The 13,230-nt window shown below is 40.4% G+C and overlaps 1 protein-coding gene across 1 annotated transcript; it reads left to right on the forward strand.

Annotated features, from left to right (window-relative positions):
• Nucleotides 1-11,870: 11,870 nt before the first annotated feature.
• Nucleotides 11,871-12,914, forward strand: LOC307253722 (transcription factor HES-2-like; the record flags this gene model as incomplete). Its single annotated transcript, XM_080031863.1, is given in 5 exon segments — nucleotides 11,871-11,920; nucleotides 11,922-11,962; nucleotides 11,965-12,167; nucleotides 12,278-12,461; nucleotides 12,574-12,914. Coding segments are annotated over 5 exon segments (819 nt in total).
• Between the last annotated feature and the right edge of the window lie 316 nt (nucleotides 12,915-13,230).

Genomic DNA, 13,230 nt, shown 5'->3' on the forward strand with positions numbered 1-13,230 from the left:
GATTACACACACACACACACACACACACACACACACACACACATATATATTTTTTTTAAAATAGCCTAGTCATATAATTACTTATTTGTACCCATGTGTGTCTCCCTGGAACTTGGGCTCTATATTTAGCTTATTATTCGATGTTGACTTCAAAAATCTAAAATCTTTCGATTTGGGAAAAAAAGGACCCCCAACTAGTTTATAGCGTCTTAATCTATCTATCTATCTATCTATCTATCTATCTATCTATCTATAATCGCCCAGTACTCAGTAGACATCACAAAATAGGATTTTTATTAAATTATGCCTTTATATAGGCTATTTATCTATCGAATATGTAGGCTTTTTCATTTATTTGTCAGTTTGGTAAATGTGGTCCAGACATAAAACACATAACATGTCTTTGGTTCAGCTGAAGCAGCAACTCTATAATGAAGGCTCTAACACAGGATTTAATCATGGGTAGGTGATGCGGAGTATTTTCCCAGGGTTTCGTTAAAGACTCTCCCACTACTTCAAGCGGTGAGAAGTTCAATCCCCATTGAACTGGAAAGGGGCTGCCAACGGTTTTCCTACAAAGCCTGGGAAAGCTGTGATATTTCTTGCACGCGTCCAACATGCGACAGTTATTCAAATTGGACTCAATTATTCAGGCGTGGGGTCCTTCTATTGTTTGGTCACATCTGCTGCTGAGCGGGAACATTCAAATTGGGACATTTTATCTGCTCGAGTCTCGAGTTTAGGCTATAACCAGACCCACTATCTGTTTGCAACGGCGAATACCCCTCCCCTCCCCCCAAAACAGTAGGCCTACATTAAAGAGAACCTTTACAAATCTAATGATAAAAGTGAACACTGTAGCCTATTTTTGAGCGTATTTGAGGTACTTCATATTGCGTCTAGGCTGCCAACCAATTATTCATACAACGCCTTCATGGCTGAACCAGAACCATCTTTTTCACAAGGCAAGTGTCGATAATGACCACTAGAAAATATGATTTCTATTTTGAATTTTATGATTTGAGTCAATGAAAACACTTTTAATAAAACTTTAATATTTTTAATTAATGTTCTAATATTATATATTTTTTTATCCAGCGAAATAAGCCTGCTCCACCACCACCATCTTTAAAAATCTTTTATAAACATTTTTTTAAATATAGGCCTGTAGTAAGAAGCTCCTCGAGCCCATCCACAACGGCAGCTGGCAGGCGCGTGCCATTTAGTAATTGTGTTCGCCTGAGTAAAGCTGGGCGCGTGCAGGGAGGATGCCTTCAGACTGTTGAACCACGGAGGGAAGCGCGTCTTTATCTTAATCTGTGATTTAAAGATATTTATTCATATCAAATGAATCAGCTACATATTTATGTAATTTAACAAAGTATACAATTCACACAACTGTTATTCACCATAATCGATAATAAAAAGCATATATAGCCCCACTGTTTAAAAAAGAGACCAGACAAATATTCGTTTTATTAAGCAACAGAAAGAAGACCAACACACACAAAGACATCAAATGACTTTATTTTGCATTCTCCACCATATAGACCTTTTCTCTCTCTTTTTCTCTGTCTGTCTTTATTTCTTTATGTCTGTCCATCTTTGCAGTATTTTGGATTGGCATACTTATAAATTGGGTTATAATCAAATGTACATTATCCTGCAAAAACATAGGGCATTAAAAAGTTGATAAAATACCCACACATGTCAAATTATAAATGCAATATATATTCAAATCCGTAATACATTTTAATTTGTGAAAATCTTCTTTTTTTTATAGGCCTCTATTTGAGACATGAGGACATTATTAAAGGCTGATTTTAAGTCAGACTGAAGTGCAGGGAACAGGGCTGCTGGCTTTGAATAGCCAGTGCATATGTGCTTTATGTCATGTTTGTGTTATGTTATATTACCTGTTCACTTTGCATTTTGATTTAAAAATATCTGTACTATTTTGTGGTTGAGTGATTTTGATTTCCACTGTTCTATTCAAACCCTAAAGATTAATAAAATATCATAATGTTATATAACAAACAAACTTCAATTTTAGATGCAGAGGTTTTTTCAGGCCATGCACAAATATAGAGCTTAGAAATTGTATCTATTCTCAATAAAGTAAACACATTTCCTGGAAACGTTTAGTTGTTGTACTGAATAGTTCATAGTTTATTCTTCCCTTGTGATCATTCCTGGCTCTTGAAGTGCAGGCAGATTTATAGGAATTACAGCATTATAACAAACAAACATCTTATATCAACATCTTATTCCCACCTTATCCCTCTCTCTCTCTCTCTGGCAGCCTTGAGACACAAATTAGATGTCTTCTGTCCCCTTGAACTCACCATGCAGGCGTGATGTCTCTCCCACAGGGACCCGGTCATCCGTGAGCTGCAGTGAGAATTTCCACGGTCAAACTTTCTCACACTCTGGCTCATTAGCAACTGACAGAAACAGGACAACTAATTTGACAGGACATGCATTCAAACAATGCAGCGTCTACAGTGGAAAGTCAAAGGTTTTGGACCACTTTGCTGTTATGCACTTTACTGTAAATGGACTATACTGGAATAGAAATGGTTGACTACCTCAGTTGATTTTATTTTACAAAGTAAGGTCCTCAGTTATTTGACTTTAGCCTTACAACAAATAACTGTACAACACATGGTAGGGTCAGAATAGCTACCCCATATACAGTATAGGCCTACAGATACAATTATGCAACATTATATGCAAGTCTTAATATCATAAAAGCTCATTCAAATATCATCCATAGATTCACAGTCAAGCGTTACAGTTTAAGGGCCTTGGTTATGATGTCATTTTCAACTTGTTGGACCAATCAAACTCAGACAACGTCATAAAACAACTAACACAAAAATGTCACGTTTAAAGCCATACACATGTATCATAATAAAACATAATCCTCTGCTACACATAAATGGCATGTCACACAAACGGCTATAAATACGATATGCCTATTAGATTATTAAAATAATAAAGCAACATACCAGTGAACTGTTCGGTCGTCCCTCTGCCCGTCGCAGCAGTGCTTGCAAGTCGTTGCTGGTAGAAGACCTCAGTTGTATTGAGCGCCCTTTTACAACACGAGGTTTCAGGCTCATTGACAGGGACGCGTTCTCGTTGTGGGGCGGACACCTCGCGAAGGCCACGCCTCCCTATGGCCTGGCTCGGCTGCGCTCTGGACAGTGCAGGAAAAATATACAAAATATATTATCAGAAAATATTATAGCGGTGCCTTTTTTATTTAATTTTTTATTTAATTATTTTAATTTTGTATGCTGATTAAATACTGCATCTGCAAACTTGAGTTTATTCAAGAAGAGTTAGACCAATAAAAGAGCCATTGATTTGTTGTTGTCCCTTTTTAGATTTAAAATGGAGCCCAATAAAAAGCATACCTTTATTAAATGTTCCAAATGAATTCAGAAAGGCAGATATCTGCTTACATCCACACCCACAATTGTATTAGCAACAATACTATACATCTAGAGTAGTTTTGGGAACTACCTCTCTTGTTTGGCCAAATTTGAGCCCTTTCTTCTTATTTTATTCCTTTGTTACGAGTATTTACAGCAATACAATTAGTAAGAATGTTTGAAGGTAACAAGACATTTGCCTTATCATTTTGACAGAACTTTTATAGCCTAATAGTTTTTTTTCTATATGATACATTGTAATATAAAATAGCTTAATGTAAATGTATTTTTGTGATTAATCCCCCACTCCATAATTTCCCAATGGACAACTCTTAATGGCCCCTGTCTCTGTAACTTCAAAATAATTCATCGGAGCAGGAAAGCCATCTGCTGCCTTTGTTCGCCTGGCTCGTGCCTCTCTCGTGCCCTTGATATGGCTGCACAATGGATTCGCCTCGATCCGAAATCCAATATTCGAAAAACCCGCCACGCGGCCGTCTGGCCTCACCCAGTTGGGGCTGCTCCAATCACCATTATCCACCATCATTTACGGAAAGACCAAGGAATAAACAGCGATTAATTTTTAAGTTTTAGTATTAGGATACACTCGCATAGACCTAATCCATAAACATAACACAAAATAACTGTCTGTTTGAGACTAATGGCTTTTTGCGTAGAGCACATGGAGATGCATACGACGAGTCTGTCACGGCTGGAAACGAAGGCTATTGGCGGAAAGAAGCCTATGCGACGCTTTAAGTTTACCTTTGTCAACTTTGAAGAGCAAAACAATTGTGCACCACCAGATGTGTTCCCTGCCTTAGCCTACAGCTTGGCTTTTGGCTTGGTTAGGCTTGGTTGGATGTTCAAAATCCTGTCTGAGGGTGTACTCACACTGGTGCCGTTGGCCTGTTCCGTGCTCAGCACGATTCAGCACGATTCCCCCCCCTCCCCACTCCCCTCGCTGGCCCGTGCTCACACTGCTCGTGGCCTGGGCACACTTGCACCTTGCCACCGTCACCGTGCGCGTTTAGGATTTGGAGCTTAGTCTACTTGTAGGCTATACGACTGTTTGTGAATATTTTCATCCGGCCAAATTTGCATCAATATTCCACTTCCACATTAGAGCAACGAGAATCCTTAAGCTATTGTTTTTTTTTTAATGTAGCCTTGACGTAATAGGTCGCGGTGGACAGTCTCATATTTGTGCAGCACGCTGTTTATTATTAATATAACGGCCCGTCATCAGACCATATGTATCCGGATGGTTTTGTACACATCGATCGCTCCAACAAATCCAAGTCAGAACTTTTTGTATGGGCAGATATCGTTTTTTTTAAGTGTCTTTATAAAGTTTCTTGTTAAACCTTTAGAGTAGGCTACAGTTTCCTTATCACCGGGCCGCGGTGTGTTGTTTTGGGTGCGTCTCCACCGCCATGCGTAAATGCAGTTATGACAGCTGACGGGAGGAAAAAGAAAAAAAATCATCTGACGAACGTGAGTAGCCTAAACACGAAAACCTTTTTGCTGTGCTTTCTGAGCCGACCTGTTTAGCTCTCTCCCTCTTTTATTAGCCCACACCTAGGCTTACACACACGTTAATTCTCACACATTATAGCTACAAGTCCAAGTGGTGGGCAATTCTGGTGCCGACTAGTAAGGCAGCGGACGTTAACGGAGTAAACTGACAATGCATCCTTAATAAATTCACGTCAGGAACGCCGCCTGTGCGCTTGCTTGTGCGCGTGTCATCTCATTAGCATCTGTACTTTGGCCACGGCACACCTCTCCCAGGTGTGCCGTGGCCAAGGGGCTGTTCCGTGCTGGAATACAAGTTGCCGTGGTCACACTAGCCAAACGTTCTAGACTTTAGTATGCTAATGAGCTTTGGCACGGGGCCTTGGCACTAGTGTGAGTACACCCTGAGCCACCCCTTCTAATTTATACAATGTGCAATTACGCAAAAATATTTCTCTTCTGAACGACGCCAGGCTCAAAGATGCATTGTGCTGTGATACATATGTTATTCAAAGGGAAACCGCCACAATGGACGGAATGAATGGCAAAGCGTCTGTAAAGTTATAAAGCACAATTAGTGTTTGCACGATATCTCCAAAACCTCTCTAGTCTTTATGTCTTCCCTTTACCATGTGTAGAGAATTATAATCAACCAATGTTTGTCTGTGTTTTACGGCCATTTACTACGTTTCATGTTTGGCACCGTAATTTGCACTGTTAAATAGGATGCGAGGAGGCCAAGATCTTTTTTACACCCTTGGATTTAAATAACTTCAATGAAAAGGCTTATCAACCACCAAGTTGTTAATAAGACAACATTTCTGTATACTTTGGACTGGCTGCCCCGATTAGACTTCACTAAAATATAATAGTTATCTTTCGTGGGCATCTCATTGAGCACGTGACCTGTAGGGACGCTGACTTCGCGACCGGATAGTTGACGTCAAAATGGACTTCTTGCAGGAGGAAAAAAAGTCTGGGTTTTCGTCAGTGGTGCGGCAGATGCTTTGTGGAAACCGCGTTGGTTTTGGCTTGGGAAGCTTCTTGCTAAATTTTGATAGGTCTTTCTTTTGCATCACCAAAGGGAGAAGTGACACTGTCACATCAGTGCTTTGTCAAAACAAACAGTAGAAAACAATGTGAATTAAATTTAAATCAATAATTTTTATATATCTAGATGTATTACTGTCTATGCCCCCCCCCCCCCCCTGAATCCAGACAAAGAGCATCTCGACTTTCAACACTGTTTCTTCTACACTGTCTATTAATGTATAGAGCTAAAGATATCAGGATTTAATCTTAAACAACAACAAAAGACAAAACTGAAGCATACCCAACCTACAGCTGTCACAAAAGCAGTGACATGATGGAAAAATTACCAAAGGAGAAACTGGAGAATGATCAATTTTCAGAAAATATACATGCAAATATCTCAATCAACTTTAATATAGGGTGCATTCCAATACCCATACTTAAATGCTTTCTAGTATGACAGACAAAATATTAAGGATGTCCCAACACATGATGTCAAATGCATTGTTTGAAATGTACCCAGATTACATGGGATCACAATTTATTGAGGCATCTTCAAAATATACACGTTTGGGTATGTCCCAAATGTATGCCTACTGCATGCAAACTACGTACTTTTTATAGACAGCTGCAGTTTGTAGTATAGTAAAAAAGAGTATGCGATTTGGAAAGCAGGGATTATTCACTCCAGTGTCATAGTGTCTCTCTTTTTCACTCATCTGAAGAACATGCCTCATCTTGGACGGTGAAAGCAGCAGGGAAGTTAATGATTTATTTAAGAGGATGGCTTACAGGTAGACAGGCAGGTATGGGTTCAGGTGGGTAGGCAGACAGATGCAGGTACAGGAACTGGTGGCTTGAACAAGAAACTTGTAGCATCACCACCAACTATGACCTAAAAAATAAACACGAAAAATGATCACCTTTCTTGTAAGTAAAAAGCATTCCAGGCCTGTTGTATTGAATTGCATTAGATTTTACAGGCATCTATCCAAACAAGAAATTCCAAAAATAGAAATATCTTATCCATTTCATTAAAGGCGCAATCGGCGATTCTGGAGAACACTTGTCAAAATCACTTTTTGTCAAAATCCGAGCCTACGCTGTATATTAACACCAGATTATTTTTTCAGGGCACATAAAGCACAGACGGGTAAACCGGTAGTGGATCATGAGGAGATATTCACTGATTTTGACAAAAAGGGATTTTGACAGCAAGCGTTCTCCAGAATCACTGACTCAACACATCTCATGAACATTTCCAGGTAAGTAAGTTTTAATTTTGGGCATCTAAACAAAAGAGGTAGAAGAGAACAATTTGGCTATACGTGAGGACCAACATAGCACGTACTGTAATTCTTGAATGTTGACTCCAGAGCCAGAATCTAGTACCACATATGGCTTTCAAAGCTGTCTGTTCAGCACCATGGACAGTGGTCACCTTACAAAGTACAAGGAGCTTAAGTGTCAACCAGTCACCCAAACCTGACTCCTCTTGATCAGAGATGCAAAAACAAGTGTACCATTAAAGTGTCTTGAAGATTCCTTAAATCATTCCTCCTTATTTTTACTCTGCAACCTTTATCTACCTTAAATAAATCTGTAAAATGGGGGGGGGGACTGATTCCAGAACAGTGTGTTGACATCTTATAGCTCGCTGAGTCATCCAAATATTCACGTCCTCCCATAGGTAATGTGAGGGAATTTGGGGTATTTAGTTGTAATATTAATGGGAAAGATTAATAGGTCATATATGCCTATCTTGTGTGTCTGTCTCACAGACTCTAGGTCAGCCTTGGAGCCTGTTAGGAGACACTTAGGTCAGTTGTATAGATACAGTCTCATCTCCTTAGACTCCAGAATGTTATGGTTCACTGCGTTCAGCTCTGAACCAAAACATTGGTACGCTTGGTGGTTAGAGATAGCGTGAGGTTAATACACAGCTCTAAGCATGAGTTTGTCAGAATTGAAGTGCAAGTCACGAGAGTTGCAGTCCGGTTCTCCTTGGCCAAGTCTGTAATACATATTGCTTCATAATTCATCCAAGTCTCCTGAAATATTCTTCCACCTGAGTTGACCTCCAACCTTAACAGAACTTCCTTCACAGGTAATAATTAACAAGTGCCAGAAAGAGATTTTAAAGGCAAAGGAAGAATATGGTTATTAATTTGAGTCTTGCCAGCGTCATGTTGCTGCAGAGTTAGTGTAGGGAGTAGGAAGCCGTAAGCCTGAACAGTAAAACTCCCTTTTCTGTTCAAAATGCAATACATCTAATTAGAAATTCCCTGTATAAGCAGGTTGAAGAGCAATACAGACGTTAATGCTGCTGCCAGGTCAACAAGCTGAGAGGGATTCAAGAAATGGCTTTTTATTTTTTTGTGAGCCATGAAAAAGAACTACTATTACAATGTACTATATACTATTGGTCCTATGGGCTTTTAGAAAACCACCAATCCCCCTAACAGTCCAGCTATCAGCCAAACTACAAACTGGGGAAAAAATGTGTTGAAATGTAGGAATGTAGTGTTAAAAAATAAGTTTTGAACTGCCTGTTGCTCTATTTAAGGCTGCAAATCCTTGTGCTGGTGTCGTTTTTCCTTCTGAAGCCAGTTACTCATTTGTGTTGGTATGTCGCACAGTACAGACAGTGTGTCAGTATATGGATAAGTCAAGAAAAAGGCTCAGACATTTTTTTTCACAAATCCAGATGAAACCAATGGCCAAAGACATGTTGTCACTTATCTTTTAGTGATCTGAGTTGTATTTGTTGCTTCATTGTCCCTTTTCCCCCCCATCAATATTACAATTCCAAACTATAATTTCATCTGTTAAAAGCATTTATTTTGGTAGAACAAAACACATACTCTGAAACAACTATTGACTGTGATATTTTCTCTGACTGCTCCCCGTCATTCTGCAGTGTGTCTGGGACTTAAGAACATAAGATACTACCTTAATTTAAGTCAGCAGATGGTTGGTCCACTGTAGAGTGTCTGCATACTTGAGTTTTTGAGAATTCAATTGTCAATTTCTGCAGTATGTGCCAGACATACAGAATAAGCTTTAGGAAGACTTCTACATTTCTCATTTTTCTCTGTAAACACCCACAAATGCATATGCCTGATATATTGATGCACAATAGCAGTCAGTGTAATGAATGCTCTTGCAATGCTGCCTATCATACTATGTTACACTATAGATGTTTATATAAAGTATATCTTCTCTCAACAACGTGAATAAATGATCCTTTTCAAAGGATGAATCAACAGGTCTTAGATTAAATGTCATATTGAAAAATAGACACGGACACCAATGATCTCATTACAGCGTTGTTTCCTCCTTGTTATTGCAAGAAAAAGCTACACTTAGGGAATCATCATGCATTTACCAACCACTAAGCATTTTTCTAAATTTTCTATTTAAGCAAAATCTATCTGAAAAATGTCTTATGGTAAAAGAAAAAGGCAAATATTTAATAAAATTATGGATCAAACTCGGCATGTTTGTGTCAATGCTGTATGTCCAGACACAAACACCAGCAGTCCGTCCTATACAGATGCTTTGGTGTGATGCGGATAATGTTGGCGTAGATTTTGGCTTGGGATGCCAGAGCCAGACATCCATTCAGCCCCAGTCACGATTTGAAGTCTGGACATGTCCTACAAGTCTGGAAGCTTCCACGTATAGCCACGATGGAGGCGATCACCTTTAGCAAGGCAAAAGAGTCCGTCTACGGTTTTGGCTTCACGCATCAATAAAGCTGCGCCGTCTCCATCTGTCTGGACGCTGTGGCTCGTGTCAGTCTCATGCCGTTTATACCAACACATTTTCATTGATCAGAATTTTAGTAACAATCTCAAGAATTAATATTCAGGATATTTTCGGGGAATAGGCCTTTATAATAATTTACACTTTCCCCTCAAGAATATACCCTCTTCACAACTTTTTTATAACTTTTATACTATTAAAAGCATAAATCATAAACCGTAATTATACCATGTATAGCTAATAAAACCTTTTGCAAGTTTTCCTTTCACCTGAATTGAATGTATATCTGACAAATAGCCTGGCACTGAATTCAATCGCCTCACTGGAAGAAAACAAAGAAGCTTATCATATCCCTTTCCCATGCACTTGCAAGAAAAAATATTCGTACATCCACTTTTCTGTACGTCCTTTAACAAAGGATCACTGTGCTCTCAGCTTGCACAGATGGATACCCACGCTGTAACCAGGACAAAAAGGGTCCCAACCGAAGCCTCTGTTGCTCTGCTGGACTTCTTTTTCTTTTTTTTGTGTGTGTGTTGGTGTTATCTCGTAGGGCCAGTTCCCAGACTGGACTTGATGGCAGTTATTTGGGGCCCCATGGGACAGGACGCGTGCAAACCGCGCATCTATAATGCTTGAAAAAGAGAAGAAAGAAAACCCTCAAGCTAAAGCAGGGCAGCTTGCTGCCGAGGAGCAACCTATCCTTCACCAAATATGATATGAGCTTGTTGAACTACATAATGTAAAAGAGTACAGTGAACTAATATTTTGTTGAACATTTTCCCGCTCTTTATCAGTAATAAACCTTTCGTGCGTAAATTATGTGCGTAAAGCCAACATTGGCCATATCCGAAATGCGCTTTTTAACGATATTCAGCACAAAACAATCTGTAATTGAATTTGGGTACAATAGTATTTTAAACACTGAATCAAGATCTTAAAATGTATTTAGTTAATGTATTTTCAGTGAAGATATCCTCATGTTATCTTGTTGTGCTGTTTAAAATGATATGTGTATTTACTTGATTTGATATATATTTATATAATATTTACTATTTAACTGCGCCGTTGTGTTTATTTGCTGCCTACCCCGCTTTCAAAAATGGACAAATAACATAGGCCTAGTTGAACAACATTGATGGTAAGTGGAGGCAGGCACAGTAGCAGGGTCCGGGATGCTGATGGGAGCAGCAGCGTAGTGGTGCGACACGGGAGCACAGAGGAGGGGGTGGGTGTGTGCGGCGGGGGAAGATGGGATGCACGGGGGATCTCCCATCTGTTGCGCAGTGGTGGCGCGTGCCGAACGCGTGAATCCCACTGGCAGCTCACTGACTGACTGCACTGTGCTTGGGTTAATGTTCAGCGGCATAGATTGGTAGAAACTCCTTTAAGATTTGTAAATAAGACATTTTATTTTAAATATATACAATGTTATATTTAAATACTGTGTTTATAGAATATGTTTAAGGCTGTATCACTTCCACACAGGTATATTATTTTACTGTTTCCTATGTCTATTCCTCGTCGACTTAACCATACATTGTTTGAGCAGACTTGTTTACTGCATGGCTTCTCTCCGTATTCTATAGGCCCTATTGCCTATTCGTTCTCCATAGATGCAGGTTGCCCACGTCACTCCTTATCCTCCTCCCCCAATGCTCCAGGTAAACACCGTGTTGTTGGTGTTGGAAACAAGCTGCTGAGGGTCCACAAGCAGATGTTAATCCATGCACGGCGTGGCTTGGGTATCTGGTTTATTAATTGTAGGAATAGATTAGTCCTGTCAACTCAGAATCACTCATCTGGTTCTGTGTTTTTTTTTTTACATGTTTTGGCGGGTATGAAAGTCGAGTCCAGAAGCACAAATAAACCGACTAAATAAATGCATTTGTATTATTTTGAGCTACATTCTTAATTGTTGATTTAGCAGTGCAACTTTCAGGTATCCCATCGAATCAAAATGATTTTTTCAGCGTTGGCCACTCATTTGGGATATTTAGATGCTTAAATAAATAATATAAAAACAGGAAAGATAATGAATTGTATAACAAAGCCAGCTGAAGGCAACATCATCACGAAACTCCACATACCAGCGGTAGGCGCAGTGGCCAGATGGTGCAGACAGGACCTCCGCTCATCTCCCAAAGGCATGCCCCCCCACCCCTCTGTCAAACCCCCAGCACGGTGGCTTGTGTTCCCTCCCCTCTGACGCGCCAGACCCAGATAAATAGGAGGCGCTCCAGTTCTACAGCACACTTCAACTCCAAGAGCTCCAAGAGCAAGTACCTCCCTTATCAAAAAAGCACAACAACAAACGAAATGAGTCCTACCATCAATACCGAGGCCAGCCAGCCTCTCCCTGTCAGGTCCACCGTGGCCCAGAGAAAACAAGCCAACGAACTGAGAAAGGTAAGAGAAAGAGACAAACTACATCTGATCATGCTACGGTAATTTTCTTTCTTCTGATTTGACTTTTAAAAGTGCAGTGAATAACAGATTTTCCTAATTTTTTCCACTAGACTCTTAAACCCTTGCTGGAGAAGAAAAGACGTGCTCGTATCAACGACAGTCTCAGTCATCTGAAAAGCCTGATCCTTCCTCTGGTTGGCAAAGACAACGCACGCTACTCCAAGCTGGAGAAAGCTGATATACTTGAAATGACTGTCCGTTACCTCAGAGACCTTCCCTCCACTCCAGCCAAAGGTAAGCATCGTCTCCTGAACAACGATACGCATGCATTGAACAAACGATCTTGTTTGAGATTGTAGGCTACACGTGAAATTCAAGTCACTGATCAAATCTCTCCTTTCCCCAGACTCCGCAGACAGTTACAGAGATGGCTACAAAGCCTGCCTGCAGCGCGTCTCCGCTCTGCTTCCCAAAACGAGCCTGGATCAAGACGCCTGTCGGCGGGTGAACGAGTTCGTCCAGCAGTCCGCGTCCGCCACCGTCACTCCAACCTGCCTGAACTGCTGCGCTCAAAGCTCCACGACTCTCCCTCAGATCCAACAGAGACTCCTGAGCCTCAAAGCCAGCTTCAGTCCCAGCCTGAAGAGCCAGTCCCGCAGCAGCAACGTCAGCAGCGGCGCAGTGGCTCCCATCCGAGTGCAGCTTGGTCAGCAGCCTGTCAGCGCTGCCATGTGGAGACCTTGGTAGAATAGATGGACATTTATCTCATGCGTGTTATTTATTTTGTGATGTTATATAGTATATATAGGCTACTGATTGTATTCTAATAACCATAGTTTTAACGATGAAGAATTGTTCGAGTTGCTGTTTTATAAGTATTTTTAATTCAGCATTTGTCTCGTTTTGCGTTCAATGCCAAAGGGCTCACGGGCACAGATCTCACAGAAACGGAAGTCTATGAACGTTTTTAAATGCAATCCTCTTTGGGGTTTCAAAGATACTGGGTTGTAGACAACACATTTGTAAAACCCCAAGGGTTATATTGTTCCGAGGTTTGCACCAT

Source organism: Ammodytes marinus, assembly GCF_949987685.1.
Source record: "Ammodytes marinus genome assembly, chromosome: 7".
In the NCBI taxonomy this organism is placed as follows: domain Eukaryota; kingdom Metazoa; phylum Chordata; class Actinopteri; order Uranoscopiformes; family Ammodytidae; genus Ammodytes; species Ammodytes marinus.